Source organism: Clarias gariepinus, chromosome 12, assembly GCF_024256425.1.
Source record: "Clarias gariepinus isolate MV-2021 ecotype Netherlands chromosome 12, CGAR_prim_01v2, whole genome shotgun sequence".
Taxonomy (NCBI): Eukaryota; Metazoa; Chordata; class Actinopteri; order Siluriformes; family Clariidae; genus Clarias; species Clarias gariepinus.
Window position 1 is genome coordinate 13,454,671 of NC_071111.1, and position 18,301 is coordinate 13,472,971.

General features: G+C 37.7%; 3 protein-coding genes across 7 annotated transcripts; 1 reads left to right on the forward strand and 2 right to left on the reverse strand.

The window, feature by feature from the left end:
- Window positions 1-5,579: 5,579 nt before the first annotated feature.
- On the reverse strand, window positions 5,580-8,722 carry cdkn1ba (cyclin-dependent kinase inhibitor 1Ba). Its single transcript, XM_053509143.1, has 3 exons — window positions 7,946-8,722; window positions 7,447-7,573; window positions 5,580-6,893 (listed from the first exon to the last, which is right to left on the reverse strand). The coding sequence occupies exons 1-2, from the start codon at window positions 8,316-8,318 to the stop codon at window positions 7,470-7,472; spliced, it is 477 nt and encodes a 158-aa protein (XP_053365118.1). The 5' UTR covers window positions 8,319-8,722; the 3' UTR covers window positions 5,580-6,893; window positions 7,447-7,469.
- Window positions 8,723-11,191: 2,469 nt separating this feature from the next.
- On the reverse strand, window positions 11,192-14,623 carry cdpf1 (cysteine rich DPF motif domain containing 1). The gene is made up of 3 exons (XM_053508864.1): window positions 14,481-14,623; window positions 11,870-11,981; window positions 11,192-11,677 (listed from the first exon to the last, which is right to left on the reverse strand). Exons 1-3 carry the CDS (start codon window positions 14,588-14,590, stop codon window positions 11,558-11,560), a joined length of 342 nt encoding a protein of 113 aa, XP_053364839.1. The 5' UTR covers window positions 14,591-14,623; the 3' UTR covers window positions 11,192-11,557.
- A 12-nt stretch (window positions 14,624-14,635) lies between these two features.
- cbll1 (Cbl proto-oncogene-like 1, E3 ubiquitin protein ligase) lies at window positions 14,636-18,088 on the forward strand. Of its 5 annotated transcripts, none has more exons than XM_053508860.1 (6): window positions 14,636-14,719; window positions 16,053-16,142; window positions 16,263-16,369; window positions 16,487-16,570; window positions 16,659-16,732; window positions 16,836-18,088. In XM_053508860.1, exons 1-6 carry the CDS (start codon window positions 14,707-14,709, stop codon window positions 17,818-17,820), a joined length of 1,353 nt encoding a protein of 450 aa, XP_053364835.1. In that variant the 5' UTR covers window positions 14,636-14,706; the 3' UTR covers window positions 17,821-18,088. The 5 variants fall into 5 exon arrangements, with proteins under 5 accessions (XP_053364835.1, XP_053364837.1, XP_053364838.1 ...); XM_053508862.1 differs by lacking the exon at window positions 14,636-14,719 and adding an exon at window positions 14,733-14,975; XM_053508863.1 differs by lacking the exon at window positions 14,636-14,719 and adding an exon at window positions 14,733-14,958.
- The last annotated feature ends 213 nt before the right edge of the window (window positions 18,089-18,301 follow it).

Below are 18,301 nucleotides of genomic sequence, written 5' to 3' on the forward strand. Positions count from 1 at the left end.
AATTAAATTTCCTGTATATCCTTAGTCTATTTGCTGACAAGACAGAGACTACATCTGAGCGCTGAATTCTTACTTGCAGAGTAAATGATTGGTGAGAGTGTAATGCAGATGAGAGTGTTCCTGCTGTCCTTGGCATCTTGTTTAAAGTAAGCCTTGGCACACAAGGGGCACATTCCCACAAAGTGGTCAGACTTGCCACAGTAAAAATATAGTCTCTCTCTGTGGTGTTTCTCTCATTCGTCAGCACTCAACTTGGTATGGCCTAGTTCGTGGGGTCATGGTTGCTGCTTGTCTTTAGCAAGGTCCAGTTTCCCTGGGGTGGTGGCCGGTTAAAAAGCAGATGACCCAAATAAATCAACAAAACATCATACGCAGTATCCAAAAATCTTAAACCACGTACAAAAAACTGAATATCAATACATGTAAAGGCTTGGTAATTTTATGTAGAGGCACGCTACTTCACAAAGTGGACATAAGAATTGAGTCCTTATATAGTTTGTGGAGCTTATTGTGAACAGGCTTGTGTAGAAGATTGATGACTGTGAGTTTTTGTGTGTAGGGAAGTGTAGTCCTTGGAGGTGGGTTTTGGGAAATGAAGACCCTAGCCGATACTAATGTTGACAATTGTGGTCCTCAGTTACATTTCCAGCCTAACAACATCTCATGAACCACAAAAACTACACCCAAAGCTAGCTATAAATGTTCAGGCATTGGTATAGCGAGACACATTTTTCTTCTTGCCCTCAACCTTTGCTTGGGAAACAAGGCCACTCTGCTGCACAGACATTTATGATGTAGGAACATTAATTACTTCATTATTCCTCATATTCTCTCTCCCAATCATTGCAGTTTATTTTAAAATATAAATGTTATGTAAATCATAGACACACTGCCTGTATAGTGTGCAAATCCTTACATGTAAATCTGATTACATACTAGAAAACAAGAACTTGATAGACCAATTTGAATTTGATCCAATTTGATAGACCAATTTGATTTTTTTTTTTTTTTATGTTTCAGCAGCTCCTTGTCTGAGCATTGGATAACGTGATCCCTTCCACAGTGACCCTCTATTTGTCTACAGTGACCCATTTTCTTGTAATTCACATTTTGACCACTAGGTACAAGAATATCTGAAATTGGGTTAAGTGGTCTAAGGAGCACCCTGCTTTGCAATTACACACATCCAGAAAGGCAAGACAATTTAACACAGGAATACATCTGTCAGTTAGTGATGTTTATAAAAATGGACAGGCAATCAGCTGAGGTAATTGGCATTTTAACTGAATTTTTATTATTCAGTTATTGAGTTGAGACAAAGGACTGGTTAAAATAAATTGGGAAACTTTGCTCCACCTACCCTCATGGGCCACTACTGTTACAATTTAGATACAATTTATCTAACAACGGCTAAACTTATTTGGGTGCGGTAAACTAGGCCCTGTTGACAGATCACTTGGCATCAATACAATTTGAGCAGGTATTTAATGCATGTTTATCCTAATTCAGATCCTATGCCAGACATCTGTTAATATTATTAGCCAAACCATCTTTGTGTGCAGAATATAGACATAATAGTTACCATCTGAACAGTCATGACCACTACTAGGTGCTAATATTAGCCAGGCTTTCAAACAGATGTTGAGCATTGATCAGCTATTTAAAACATCCTGCATGAATAATATTTTAAATCAACTTTAGCAAACAAAAGGGGTCCCATTTTAAGATGACACAGTCGAGCAGCTAACCTGACCTACTGACTCCCAGAATCCGTAAAAAATACACACTAATCCTACACACATACTGATATACACATATACTGATTATCTGTTTAGTTGTTTGCTCTAATTGCCTGGTTACATAAAGGATGGTAAATTGAATAAACTTTAAACTATTGATCCATTCCCTCATTATTCAGCCATTATCTATACTGCTTATGCTGAGACAGCTGCAGGTTGCCTGATGCCTATTCCAGGGAACTCAGCACACAAGGTGGGGCACACCCTGGATGTCTTTAGGAAACCCACCTAATGAGAGAACATGCAAACACACACAGACCAGAGGTGAGATTCAAACCCTAGAGGTGCAAGGTAGAGGTGCTGTAACCATGGATGCTGTGAGAATTAATGTGGAAGTAATGTGGAAGTAATGTTTTCTTACTTGGCCACAATAAACTTTTTGAACATTTGAATATTTATTAACAGATATATATTCAAGGACTGACTGAAATACAATATTTTCATTTTTTTTATTCCTCAGCTAACTGCATAAAGGAGATGCTTACATGTATTACACTGTCCCGAATAATTTGATTGTTTATGTCTTATAATATTTTACATTGCTTATACTGTATAATAAAAATAATAAAATAATGTTGTTGTTATTATCAATTGTCTATACTGGTTATCCTGTGTAATGTTGCAGGGGCCTTTTTCAAGGAACTTGGAGCACAGGGTGGGGTACACCCTGGATTAATGTTAGTCATAGCTTTATCCTGGTCGAGGTGGTGGTGGATCCACAGCATATTTTTGTAAAAGCAATCCAGCTAGGACAAATATTTGCCCACTAATTTTTTCCTAGTTCAATTTGGTGTAGCCAGTCCATCTGTGGGCATATTTTTAAGGTGGGAGAAAACCTGGAGTAAATTATTATTGACATGAGCTGAAAATGCAAAACTTCACACCCAAGCACAGGATTGAGCTAGGGACCCTGGTGAGGGACCCTAGTATCTACAGTAACACCCGAAAATATGAACATAGTTCCTCATACTTCACTATTTGATTTTATATTTTTACCATTTTCTACATTATAGAGCAACATTGACATAAAAGCATAAAATAAGACTTGAAATAAGAAGTGGAATTGTGTGGTAAACCAAAGTGTTAAAATAATAATAATAATAATTTAGCTTCTTCAAAGTGGCCAGTGTTTACCTTGATGACTGCTTTGCACACTATTGGCAGCCAAAATGTGCTCAACATGTCTGGGAACTCTGTCAAGACAGTTGGAAAATAACTCCAGGTGACTACCTTATGAAGCTGGTTGAGAAGATGCAAATCTGGCATCTAAGCAAAAGGTGGCTAGTTTAAAGAATATGAAATAAACTGCTTGGATTTAAGGAAGCTGTGTCCCATAGCCAGGAAAGGATATTACCATATTTTAGAAGGGTCAAATTATTGACCTGCAAGGAAAACAACTGAGGAGACTGTCTAAGTTACTGGAATTGGGTTAAGAACTTTCCAACATATTATTAAAATCTGGAAGGATCGAGATTAACAGAATGGTGGTCAGAGTAAAAATCATGAATGAGATCATGATGTTTGGTGAAGTCACATCATAAAATGCACTGTAGACATCATAGTTAGGTAAAAAGGAATTTATAAGATCGCGACTAAACAGCTGTATAGTCATAAGTAAATCATTTGTAAGTGCGACTAATTAGAAAATTATGAGGTCAGATTTATCCTATATTACAGTACTAGGGGCATCTGCGTAAGAAGGGAAGCGTATAAAATGATGCGCCCTTTATGGATAGTGCCCTGTTTAAGACTCGCAGGAGGCAGTGTTATGATCTGAGATCGATTTAGTTAGTCACGTCTAGGCTCAGCAATGTTATGTGGCAATAAAAAATAAAAAGCTAACTCCCTGCAAATATTGAATTATCAGAATATCCCGTTAATGGATTTTTTTGTTTTGTTTTTTTTTGTCATGGGCATATTCCAGGAAGACAATGCCAATATTCATCAGGCTCAAGTTGTGAGATGTGGTTCTGGTAGCATGAGGAATCATTTTCATACATGAATTGGCCACCACAGAGTCCAGACCTTAACCCTATTAAAAGGGTTTGGGATGTGCTGGGAAGAAATTAAGGGGTTGTTCAGCTCTACAGGCATTAATACAAGATCTTGGGGAAAATTAATGTAACTCTGAACGGAAAATAAATGTTTTGACGTTGCATCACTTTGTTGACACAATGTCACGGCGATATCGGTCCATTACCATAGCTAAAGGCGTTCCAAGAAAATATCAGTGTGCACCTTCTCTGGCCAGGCCTTGTATAAAACATTTTAATTTGACATAATTCCTTGTGTTATTTCCTACCTTCGATACTTTCAGTCTTGTTCGCCTATATAGGGAGGAAAAAAACTTAAATGAGTAGATGTATGCAAACTTTTGGCTAGTACTTCATATGTATATGCTGTATCTTTTTTTCTCGAGAGAATTGCATTTCTAACGATCGCCTTGTCTTATCACGGATGTTAGGACGCGCGAACTGTGTTTAAAACCGACCTCCTGCGTTCAGTGTGGACTTACAGCTTCTGTACGGGCGTCAGTGCAAGCTCTTTTCCCATTTTCTGCCGCTTGCAGTGCACTGAGATTTTTACTTCGTCAAGCTGCAGTTTGCCTGGGGCTTTAAGCGTTCATTCTGTGTGTCAGCCACGGCTGGTTTTGCAAGCATCAGCAAAAAAAAAAAAAAAAACCTCCATAAATCTAGCCAATGGTGCTCGGTTCTGGACCGTGCTTTGGCGGAAAGGACATCCTGTACCGACTCGCGCGCTCCTGCGGCAATCCTGCAGCACAGACGATCTCAGTGGCTGCCGCCAGTGGTGTGCTTTCCTTAAAGCCAGCCTGATTGGCCGAACCAAATGTCAGTATCGTATCGATTTCCCCCCTCCTTCTTCTTTTTCACGGGACGTGTCCTTGTTTTTCTCAATCGAGGCAGGCAGGGTGAGGGCAGGTTCCTGCGCGCGCTCCTAATGGCGCCCGTGGAGTAAGCTGTGCACACCGCGAAAACACTTCGTTTTTATTTTTCCACACCTCAGTTTTTTTTGAAGATAACCCATTTTCCTCGCGTTTAATGCGAAGCATTTGCCTTTAAGATCTGAGCTACTAATCGAAGGGCGCCAAATCACCTCCTGTATTCCATGCGACGTTGAACTGCCTCTAGTTTCAAGTTCAAAGCTGCCTATAAGCGCGAGCAGAAAAACATTCTCACGTGTTCGCCGAAATTATGCTAAGGGTAAATTACAAACAAGTAGTTTAATGAAATAACAGCATAAAATCGGTATTTACTTACACTGTCATATAAACAGGCTCCATGTCCTTAAGTATCCTTAGGTATCCATACACTTTAATTATTCTGGATGCATGTACAATCAAATGTCGACAAATTAATTCCAACATCACTCGGTGATAGTGTCCAATTTGTCTTCCATTTTTATGCTTCGTCCTTGCACTTACACTTACACTTATATGTACTATATTAAGCTCAAATTAGTCCCTAGGGGAAGAGTGTAACGATTTGGAGCTTAATTGTTGAGGTAATTAAATGTTTAATAAGCTGTGTCTATGCAATATCTATTTTTTAAAATGCACATTGCATTTGTCTTCAAGTAAAAGGAATATTACACTGCAGATTGTAATGGCAAGTGTTGTGTACTCATTTTTTTAAATAAAAGGAAAATGTATTTACTGAATTAATGAAATTGTATGGTTGAAAAAAAAAAGCGTGCATGTAGTTACTGTATGCATATTTATGGATACAAAGTAGAGTCAAATGTAGAGTTTGTCATTTTTTTTATTAATCATCTCTTTAAACAAGCAATACAAAAATCCACATCAAAATGTAATATAGGCTCAGTTTGCAACCTTGCACAAATTCTTTCAAAAAAAAAAATTTTAAATAAAATTTTCAGTAAAAAAAAAAAAAAAAAAAAAAAGTAGTTTAAAAAACACAAATGCCACTTTGGATAGTCAAACAACAACAAAAAAAAGCTTAACATAAATAAGTTAGTATAATTTTCTCAGTGTTTTTACAAAGCACTATACACAGGTACACTTCAGAATTTTACACATGCAGTGTAACGTCTAGTTTCTGTTTTATTTGGGGATAGTGGACCATCATGTTCAACATGAATACCATGTGTTATGGCAAAGTACTGGGTTTACTGGATTTAACAATTTATAAAGAGAGGGGGAAAAAAATGAACCAGTGTTTAAAAAAATATAATCTAAAGATCTGCTACACAGCAACGCAGGAAAAAAATAATACATAAAAAAAAAATAACTGAAGATAATTTGCTGGTAATTTCAGTTTCCTTTTTAAATTATTATTTACTCAGTAGGTTTTGTCATTCATTAGCAAATTTCAATAGATAATCTAAGGGTAAAGATAGTGGAATTACCCAGGGATATTATAATACTGCAAAACACTGTCAAAACCATAAAACCACACCCTAGGACAAAAAGAATATCCTTGCCTTAATGTGTTGTGACTTTGTCAGATTTATTTATTTTTTAATCAACTTCACATAATTAAGTACCATTCATATTTCTGTGGTAACAACAATATAAAAATATATATATTTACTGGTGTCTCAGTTGGTTTGACACCATGTCCCTTTCAACAGTAAACTACTTTTTTTAAGCAAGCTCTTTTAAAGGAGGTTGCGAATAATAGAAAAAATGATCCAATTTGTAACTGTTTAAACCCAGCCAATATTGACACCTTATTTAAGCTGATCATTTTTATTTATGGGAGGATGGGAGGGTTATTTGGGGTTATTTTGAAAACTGCACAGCAATTCTTCAAGTCATTCAAACTATATATTTCTCATCATAATGTTATATTTTAATATGCTACATATAATTATATACATAGGTAGTAAAGACAAAAGCAAAAAGGAAACACCATTTGTACACTGCTACATTGTCTGCTTATGAGGCAAATGTCATTTTTGAGTGCCAAAACTTTAGTGTAAAAAAAAATAAAAATCAGTGCTTCTACTGCCTTGCACATCCTTAAAAAAAGGAAATGCTCTTTTTTTTGTTTGCTGTTGTCCCTGTTTACTTCATAAAGCTCTTTGATGGAGAAATGCACATTCTTCATCTCTCTGCAGGAAACAGAATAACAAAATTAACACCGCTCTAAAGAAAAGGATAAAATCACAAATATAAACAGAAACAATTCTTCGTCACATGTGTAACTTGTACGCATTGCACATAACCAGACACACTCAGCATGGTATAAAAACGACTGCATTTTTGTTTTTTTTTATTTGTGGATTTCACTCAAGCTTTGCAAGCCTGTCGTAAATGTCTTTTTCAAAAAAGTTCATCTAGGACCAAGCTAACAAAAGACAAATCAATGAATGTATGGATGTACGTGTTGCGCGCGCACATACACAGGCACACACACACAGACACACACACACGAGAGTGTCGATGACGTGTTACTACACTGTAGTACTGCGGTCCAAAGGCGTTTGTTTACAACACTAAAGGCACTTTTGCAATGAAACACAGGCTTCCTGCGAGAACCTTCCACGTGCACGTGTTTGACCACCTTTAAATTCTAACTGTGATGTTTTCCCCAATGCAAAAGTAACAATAGTAAAGTAGTATGTTTTTGCATATGTTGCTGTTTCTTAATCTGATGAAACCCACCTTTGCCTGCAGGTTTTGATGTTTTACGTGCTGGCATCTGATTTTCTGGGGGTCTGCTCTGCTCTGTCTTGACTGCTGTCTTCCTCGCCATGATTCACCCTTTTACGCTGCTGTGCAGAATCGGAGTCTGAAAGGGAAGACGAGGTTAGACGATTGTATGTGCGCCACTAGCTATCATCTTCAGATGCACAGTTTTTTTTTGTGTGCGTTTTATTAAAAATTTCCGTTAAAAAAGATACTTCCTAGTGCACGTATGCACATGTCTAATGCAACAAATGATTACAGGAAATAGAAAAAGCTGTAGCAAAACATATCACGCAGGCATTGCACACAAACGTAATGGTTGGTCTTGAAACAAAAGGCTGCATGAGCGTCGAAACGTCAAAACAACTCAGCCAGATGTTGAGGATATCGCGTGCGCCGTTAAGCGACAATGTGTAGGGAAAAATCAGGATTACAATCTGAGAAGCCGAGCACCGCTAGATCCTGCTGCATTTACCCGGGTCCTCCGTGGAAGGTCTTTTCATCGCCGTGCTCGGCGTTTGTTCGCAGTCCGACTGCCTCCCGTTTAGATCCAGGCGTTTGGTGGCACGCGGCGGCCTGCTGTAAACCTCGGGCGCGTCTCTGGCGTCCACCGACACCCACTCGTATCTGCCCGGCTCGAGCGGCGTGTCATTCGCAAAGTCGAAGTTGTACTTTTCCTTGTACGCTTCTTCCGACTCATGCAACTCGTCCAGATACGTTCGTCTGACTTCATCCGCGTCCGGCGAGCCGAACAGGTTCTTGCACACCGACGGCTTGGTATGTCCCTCCGGTCTCGCGTCCACGCGCTCCAGCGGCGGACTTCCATTAGAAAGACGCACGTCCGACATTTTGCCACATGAACCTCGGCACGAAAACAAACAAAATTGGCTGCTGTCGAGATTACAGTTCAGATCACAAACGCGCAATTATTCCTGGAGTAAAAACCGATCAGACAAAAAAAAAAAAAAAAACAAGCACCAGAGCAGGCATGCCAAACAAACAAACCAACCCAATTCGCAAAAATAGCAATGCAGTCAGTGTTGCAGAAGTAACATTCAATCGCATGAAAGTGTGCAGAGGTCTGGAGAAGTCACTCCTGTCTCGTAGTAATCCCTAAAGAAAAAAAACACCAAGTCATCCGAGCCACCAATATGGCGATTGTAAGTCAAAGCAACTGAGGAGGAGAGAGCTAATGGCGAGGGCTCTTTAACAACACGGCACCGCCCATTTCTGAACAAGAAGTCGACGCTGGAGTGAAGCGAGTGCAGCGCACACTCAGGAGTTATCCGCTCCGGACGTTCATCGCCATAAAACTGCGTGCGAAACGTACGAACCCTGTATCACAGTGCCACGCACTCCGCATGATAAACACAGCATAATGCACACAGTACAGTAGTTTACACAACCCCAAACAATATGGCATTGGTGATAGAAAAAACAACCTCCAAACGGCTGATATAAAATGGAAGATTGTAAACAAAGTCAACTCAAGCTGAGCACACTCTAAAACAATATTGCAGATCATAATATTCATCACGCAAACCCACTCGCCTCAGTTTCTAAATATTACTCATCTCCTTGCAATTAACAATAGGGCATGTGTCATAGTATCACTGATACTCAGCACTGTTTTCACAATTTAGTGGTCTAACATATTTCACATCTTTTTAAATAAAAAGTAATACCATGTGTTACACTGCCATGGACGTTTCTTAATTTTTTTTTTTATTTTTTTTTTTAAATAAGAATAAAAACAAAAACGGTCCCAAATGACTTTGTAATATTACATGTAAGATGGTTAACAAATATGCATACCCTGTTCTTCAAGATATAATGTAAAATTCAAACTATATTTTACAGAGAGAGAAAGACATACCTCACATTTTACAAGTGTAGTGCAAATTACTTACATGGTAATTTATTATTATTATTATTATTATTATTATTAATAATATTAATAATAATAATAATAATTATTATTATTATTATTTTAAATATTTATTCATGTTTGTGAAACCTAGTTAATTTAATTTGTCCCGAATTATTTAATACATTTAGAATTATATCTGATAAGCCTATAATTATAATGAAAAACATTTGTTATTCAAATTTATTTTTAGTCTTTTTGGGACCGCACATTTTTCCAGTACACCACAATATTTTTATTTAAGTATGGTGTATTAGTATAGCACTACCTTTGAATATTGTATTATTATGTTAACTCTTAAAGTCAAGAGTACTATTCTTTAACTTACTGTGCTTTTTCAGTGTGTTAAATCTTTTTATTTGTGCCAGATCTGAGGTCATAGTTGGCAGTGAGCTTATCATGGTCAGACTTTGTCACTATCAGAAGCAATTCGGATCGCTGAGTCCTATCAGTTGTCCTTCAGTGCTTTTTTTTTACCTAAACTTATTTCAGAAGGTCACAATGTTAAAATGTGTTTGTATCTGTACAATATGCTTCATTCATTTATTTATTTTTGTTATGGAGGTTGTGTTTTTGTGTGTTTGATTACATTATGTACAGTAGTAATAATAATATTTTTTCAATTCAAATAATAATAAAAAAAGAAAATACACTATAATGATAAAATTACAGAAAAAAACAACCTCATTTTTTTTTACAAATTTAAAAGTGTAAAAAGTACACCACTAGTTTGTGTGAGGTTACTGTCAAATACATATGTCTAAACGGTGTCTGTTTGATAAATTAAATTTTGTGTAATTATGGTTCATAAGGCCATGAACTATAGGGCCTTGTTGGCTCATCCAAAGCTGATGATGTGTCTTTTTGTGAGAGGTGCTATCAGACATTATCATGAAACCAAAAGTCCTTCACAAGTGAAGCTGTAAACAAGAAATAAATCTGTACAGCCTCAATTCTATATACATGCCTTTGTTTGCAGAAATTTTTATATGTTGTCACCATTTTCTTTTCTTTGGATTCTGTAAATAGTTTTTTTTTTCTTCTGTATTCGTCGTCTCCACCTCACTGCTGCAAAGTGAGGTCAAGCACCAGAAAGTTAACAGAAATGCTTCTACTGACAACTAGTGGACAAAACATAGCATTGACGAAGAAATATCTCTGCTGGTGTATGTGCACTATTTCATTCTTTAACGTTCCAAAAAGACACTAGAAATGAAACCTTGCAATTTACTGGGTGATCAATATACTGGGTGGTCAATCCTGACAACTTACTCTGTTTATTAGATCAAATAATTAAACTGTCACCAAGAATGGCAAAACAGTACATCAATATGAAGCTCATTAGCTCTAAGGTCTCACATTTGTTCATCTTGTTTTACCCTGTGGCTCGTCTTATTCCTCTTTATTAAAATTTGACTTAAATTGTGGGGTGGGGGGGAATCCACCACAATTGACTTAATATTTAAGTCACAATATAGTCCTTTGTGTGGATTAAGCTCACTTTTCTCTGTACGCTATGTGTAAACAGATCTCAGCTTTCAAAGCTTCCAGTTCCATGCTAATAGCTCCATTAATGCCATCGTGATAGGCAGTTTGTTGATTGCTAACGTCCCAAAGCTGAACCTCAGCCGTAACTCATCTGCACTGTATTCCTACAGTATATTGTATTTTGTAATGTATTGTACTACTTGAATTTCTCATTATGAAATTTAACATTATATAATTATTACCATATATAATTCTTGAGGCACACAATTCAATTTTACTTTAAACGGAACAAAATACATACGAAACAATTTTAAATATCAATTTTAATACTATATACAGTATACAGGTTATTTGACAGCAGTCTCTTAGTAATGGTTGGTTTTAAAGCATCCTCCACTTTATATTCCCATAGTCTCAGTGCTTGTAATTCCATGTTTCTTGCACTGCCAATCCTCATTCCTTTTGTTCCTTGTACATCCAAATGTCCACAGAAGTAATATATGAATTTCAAGTGTGTTCTAAATGCTGCTCAAGCATACTGTAAGTCCCTGGGGCATCTTCAATGGAAATGTAGGGTTACAATTCGGGCAATAATGATTCCCTTTTCAGCAGCTTTGACAAAAATGTCCAAAACGTCTTCTGTCCCAAGCATATTCGAGTGTCTGCTCGATGTTAACTTTTCTGAGCTGTTTTTTTCTTTGATATTTCTGTTTGAATCTGTTCTGGAAACTGCTCCAAGTTTTCCCTTACACAACGTAAGCAGAATCGTTTAGTGTAGAAGATGCTGCAGTCCTGAGGAAAATATACACATATGGAAAAACATTAAAGTGCCTTTCTGAGTCAATGTTATTAAGTTGAGTTTTATTTGCAACAAATCTTAAAATTGCAGTAATTATTATAAATCCTCATTATGCAATACAATTAGAACAGACGTATAGAACACATTCAGTACACATATCAATGAAAAATGTGCGAAAAGCATACCGTGCCAACACAAACTGTCTTGTTACACAAACTGCAATTGGAGCCCAATATAAGGAATTTTTCCTTGTCTGGAGAGAAGGGATCACGCATGCCATAGCAGTCTTCCAAAAGCCTGAAGAAAAAGGGGTGTAAACAAACAATTAGGAAGGGAAACAAACATATACAAGGAGTTGTGCATTTAATTTTTACGTCTGTTTTGCAGCCACCCTCATGTGCATTACATTAGGTGCTTTTTGTAGGTATAAAATGATTGCAGTCCATCTGTTGCACAGGTGCACAACTGTATGTGCACTTAGCCATAGGCTGCTTGTCAACAGGCAAGGCACGCAACTGCATGGTGCCCTATGACAGTAGGCAGCCCCGGAGGGCTAACAAACGTATTTCTTTTTTTTTTATAAAATAATGATGATGATTTGGACGGAAAGGCTCGCTGCAATACCTTGCCTAGGGCCCAAAATTCAGACTGTGAGGTGTCAGGTAATAATTATGAACAGGAATATATGAGCTACAATACCATAACTGTACAACTACATGGTTCACCAACAAGGTACTATAGGTAATTTTACACCTGGTTCCAATAGACACTTGCATATTATTTTTTTATATTATTTTAAATTATTTTAAATTATTTTACTTCCTATTGTAGTAGTTTTTTTGTTGTTGATGATGATGATGATGATGAAGATTCATAACAAATGGCATTGGTGGCTAGGTGGTAGGTTTTTCACCTGTTGTGTGGAAGGCTCGGTTTGATTCAAAGCCACTGGATGCAAAGCCAGTCCCAAGCCCGGATATAATGGGAGGGTTTCATCAGGAAGGGCATCCGGTGTAAAACCTGTGCCAAGATTTGTGTGGATCAGAAGGTTTACTGTGGGATCCTCTTGACAAGAGCAGCCGAAGGACCAACAACATTGTTATTCATAAATCAGGACTAGTTATTAAATAATAATTGTATTAATATTGTCATCACTATACGCAGTACAATTGCTATTTTTTTTTTTTTCATTTTTTAAAGCCACCTGAACTGCATCCAGCTACATTACCTCCAATGTAATGTAAATTCTACAGAGATGACCATTGCTGCTGAAGGTGTATTTTTGTATACAGTGAAACCTTGAACTGCGAGTAAAGCGTTTTTTTTGTTTTTACTTATTTTTACAGCAGTGATTCCGTGTGTGTTGCTCAATCAAATGTCATTAAAGAGAGATTTCTGTGAGAACAGAGAACTGTGTAAGACGAGAAGGGGGAGAGGGGAGCTTACTTTAGATGCAAAAGGAAACACTTATCTGTCTGGATTTATTTTTTACTTTTTTTTAATGGTAAAGTGCAGGTTAATTTGCTTTATTTGTACTTATATCTTGTGTTAATTATTTTTATGTATTTATTTTTTTGGGCTGTGAAATATATATAAATATATATGACCAAAAAAGATTTAGATTTGGCCTGTACAGGGGTCGGCAAGTTGTGGCTTCTCTGCTGCGGCTCTCTGTGGCTTATATATAATATAATATAATATTATATAATAATATTATAATAATGAGTATTTCATTTAAATTTATTTAATGTTAGTTCGTTAGTTTGTTTTAATGTCATTCTAAATTTAAGATTATGGTGATCTTGTAACATTAATATAAAACATGTTTAATTTTTGTTGCACCTGATATATCCAACCACTCAAACAGACAGATATACACTACCAGTCAAAAGTTTGAACACGCCTTCTGTAAAGCTTCATAACGCCTCTAATACAAGGTGCTTTAAATTTGTGTGTGTGTGTTTTTTTATTTTTTTATTTAAGATGGTAAGTTTAAATGAACCTCTCCTCTGCAGGAGAGGTACGTTTTGGTCTTGTTTTTCTGAAATGGTCTTTATGAGAGCCAGTTATTGGTGCTTGATGGGTTTTGCAAATGCACATGACAATATTTTTCTTGCAAGAACTATTCCAGGAAAGCTGACCTTCGTATATTAAAATAACACCTGACTGTTGTTGTTGCTTAATTACCTAATACCATATTTTATATATAGTTTTGAAAAACTTAAGTATTCTAGAGTGAAAGAAAAAATTCTCTAAACTTGTGTCCAAACGTTTAACCATCCAGATAATATCTGATAAGCCACTGCTGCATGGAGCTTGAGTCCAAAGACATGCATAAACAGTAGGCGTACTGCCTAAATGACTGTGTGAAAGTAGTACTGGACTGGACTCACATTAAGGAGGATATCCAGTGTTTCTGGACTTGCCCTGAATTCACCTAGATCTGGATAGCATGCTTATTAAAGTGATATTTAAGAATGGGTGATGACAGAGACAATGGCAGGACTTATATGAGTATATTATTTTAAACTTCTTAAATGGTTAGGTTTAATATAGCTACCAAATAAACAACAGAACAGTAAGTAACTGCACTTTATTTCATTTATTTACATGAACCCACCTTTAAGTTCTTCGTGGTTTATTGCATTTTGTTTCAGCAGTAACCCTGAATTAAAATGCTCTGGATGTCAGAGTCACGTGCGAGCCAGATAATGGATTAGACAGCTTTGAGTAACGTTAGTTTATTTGCCATATTACGCAAACGAGATTGTGAGGTAGTGCTAACATTGTACTTACCCGATGCCTTGGGTATTCGGTGGTTTTCTGCCGTAGAAGCTGTAAGGACAGGATAACTCACAGAATTCACACGTAAACACTGCTCTCGCTCCTTCCGCTGCGGCGTCCATGTTGGTGCTGGTGTGAGTGCACTTCTGCCCCCTGTTGGTGAGGTCACAGACGCGAGGGACTTTTGCGTTGAAATGATCAAACCGGAAGCAGGAAAGAGCTTCGGATTGACACAGCTATGGATGCCATTGGTAAGGAGGGAACTTCTCATTTTGCATGTTTTCTTTTGCTCAGTGTGATTCTAATAATTTACGCTAGCATCACGGGACTAACTATGGACATCCAGGATTTGTTTTAATAATAAAAAAAAAGAGTGTGCGCGTCTGAGGAAAATATAACACATTCACGGTTATTGTGGAAGTTTTTTTTTATTATTATTTTATTTTACAGTGGATGATTCGGCCTTAAGGTTAGCATTAGCATTTGCTAGGTTAGCAGATACAGATGGTATGGTATAGCTGCTTAAGATTTATATATATATATATATATGTGTGTGTGTGTGTAGTAAATGTATGGTGTATGATATCATTAAATATTGGCGCAAGCAAAAATTGCTACTGTTTATACTTCTATATTAGCGTCTTACTCGTTGTTAGCTTATTAGCTATTTAACGTTACAGACGTGTTTGGTCGTGGCCTCAGTACTGCACCTCATGAGCGCTTTATAAACCACGCCCTCTTTCGTTTCGTCAGATTTTGTGACCCAGATCATAATAATACACTAACTTAGCTCTCTCCATTGTGTTTACATGTACAAGGCACAAATATGCATGCCTGATTTATTTTCATAAAATTTTAAAGAAAAGTATCTTCCCGAAACACATTACTATATTTGTATTGACCTATCAGTGATAGGTCAGACCCACACTGTGACCTACAGTTGATACTGTATTTTATTATTACTGTGAGAAATTATTGTCCTGTGCTGACACCCCATGGAAATTGCCGCTGTAGTTTTATCTGTCTATTTGTCTTGGGTGTTTGCACAGGCAGTTCTGTCACAGGCGTGTTACATGCGTTCCTCAACGATGTAACAGTAAGCAGCGTAGTCATAACTCCTATGTCATACTGTGAGGTAATACTATATGTGCACGGAGACGCGGGTAAACCTCTCGTATGTTAGAACCTGCAAACACTTGGATATGAATTGATAACATACAGGTTTAAATTTTTGTTTCAAATAAAAAAAGAAGCAAAAGAACACAACAAAAACTGAATGTCTAATGACATTGCACTAATGTATGACAGATCTGACTTTAAAATGTTACATTCTGTATGTTTATTAGCAAAATAAATATTAGATGAAAATTGTGTAAATTCCAAAAATTAATGTGCAAGCCATTCAATTAGCACTTTTCTTTTTTTAACTAATTAAAATAGTTTATAAATGCACAGTAACTTCAACTGCTATCCATGTAGGTCATTTACAAAGTGTTGATATGAAATGCAAAGTAATTCAGCCTGTAATGTACAAATCTTCTAAATTTGAACGTGATATTAAAGCCACCCATTTCTATTACACAGACAGTGACATGCAAGGAACAGAGGGGGCATTAGGAGGTCCTGATGTAAGAAGGAGGATACCCATCAAACTTCTCCCTAAACAGGCTAGAAGTAAGGGTTTCCTTATTCAGCTCTTTAGCTCCAATACATGTGTCTATTTATTATCTAATGCAGTTCATTTTGTGCAAAGTGTCTGACATTGTAATGACTACACTGCATTTCTTTTAACAGAAAGCTTTGCCTACAAGCAGGAGGAGAGGTCTGACTTTGGGGTAAAGGCCGGAGATGCTTATGCTGGTCAGCGGCGGTACCCCCAGCCACTGTTTTGGGATTATAAGGTTTAAGAACTATGTCTGTTTCTATATGCATTAATACTCTTTTGTAACCCCTTCGTTAGCAGCATTCTAGAATAAAAAAAATAATAACTTTTAGTGATCATTTTGCTTATTTTCCAGCTTAATCTCATTGGAGAAAAAGATGAAACTCCTGTCCATATATGTGACAAGTGTGGTCTCCCTATTAAAACTTATGGACGCATGGTAAGCTTTGTGTATAATTAAACATTTCCAGTAGTATCTTTTTGGTGGAGTCATCATTATGGACTCTCTTTTTTTTTTTCTCCTATAGATTCCATGTAAACATGTTTTCTGTTACGAATGTGCATTACTGCATGAAAGGAAAGGTGATAAAATGTGCCCAGGGTAAGTCTGGAAAATATTTTAGTACACACATTATATCCTTAGCATAATTTGGCAACCATAGATAGGCACTTTTATCTAGGTTTCATCTTCTTTATCTTTTCAGTTTGAATCAGTACAGCTGTAACGACCCTGTTCAGCGGATTGAGCAGTGTCAACGGGGTTCTCTCTTCATGTGCAGCATCGTTCAGGGTTGTAAACGCACCTATCTGTCACAGAGAGACTTGCAGGCCCATATTAACCACCGCCACATGAGGGCGAGCAAGACTTCAGCAGGCCGCTCTGACTCTCACCACCTTCCCAGCTCTGAAGTTTCAGAGCGTTTCCGTGTGCCTCCTACACACATGCCTAAACCCCATGTGCTTATTCCTCCCCCTTTACCACATGCCACTCATGACCCATACTCTCAGCCATCTCCTGCCTCTCATGATGACCTCCGTCCCCTCCCTGTCCAGACTCCTACATCTGACATGGGGCCTCCTCGCTCTCTCGCTCAAGAGACGTTCCGTATTACTACGGTGACCACAAGGAAGCACAGCAACCTCATCACCGTCCCTATCCAGGATGATTCAGCAAGCTCTGCTTCCCGTGAGCCTATAAATGCCCCGCCACATCACCACCCAGGAGACTATCCAGGGCAGCCTGTGGTCTCACACCCACACCACATGATGGCTCCACCTCAGCAGCGTTATGGGCCTCCACCTCCACTCACTCATCCAATGCAGCATCCACCACAGGTCTTCAGTCAAGCACCTCCTCCACCTTTATCCTCAGTTCCTCCTCCTATCACCCCTCCTCCTGGGCATCTCATGAGTCAGCTCCCACCATACATGAACCATCCTCCACCTGGTCCTCCTCCTCAACATGGGGGACCAGTAAATGCCCCACCACCCCACCATTACACTCCTCAGTTCTCTGAAGATAAAGGTACCCTCAGCCCACCATTCAACCAACCTGGAGGCCTCAGTCCTGGGATGTGGCCTGCTCCCAGAGGTCCTCCCCCACCCAGAATGCAGGGTCCTCCTCCACAGGGACAGATGCCTGTACCTCATCACCCAGACCAGAGTCGATACAGACCTTATTACCAGTAGAATAATTTTGTTGGTAGCTTTGATCCTTGATCTCCTAATTGAGTTTGTGGAGAAGGGTTGGAGGTCTGTATAGTTGAGTTTGAATATTAAATAGGACTGCGTATGTTTAAAGACGTTTATTTCTGAAATTAGAGTATATACATTTAATTATAGCATATATTTCAGATTTAAAAATGAATTTGGCAATATTTTTAACATTTTTGTCAAATGTGTTGCTTCATGAATGTATTACTAATTGAATATTCAGTAAAAAATTACTTTTTATCAATGTTTTTCCCTAAACATTTTTTTAGTCTGAGCCATTGCCAGTTACTAGTCAATGATGTTGCTCTTAATTTTACTAAAGTGCCATGGACCATGACCCTTTTTGGTTGGGTACCAAAGTACCGATATAACCGGTATGTACTGGACCGAAACAACGCGAATTTCGTGCCTCATTTCGGTGCCACTTAAATGCCGACTGTTAAAACTGTCGATTGAA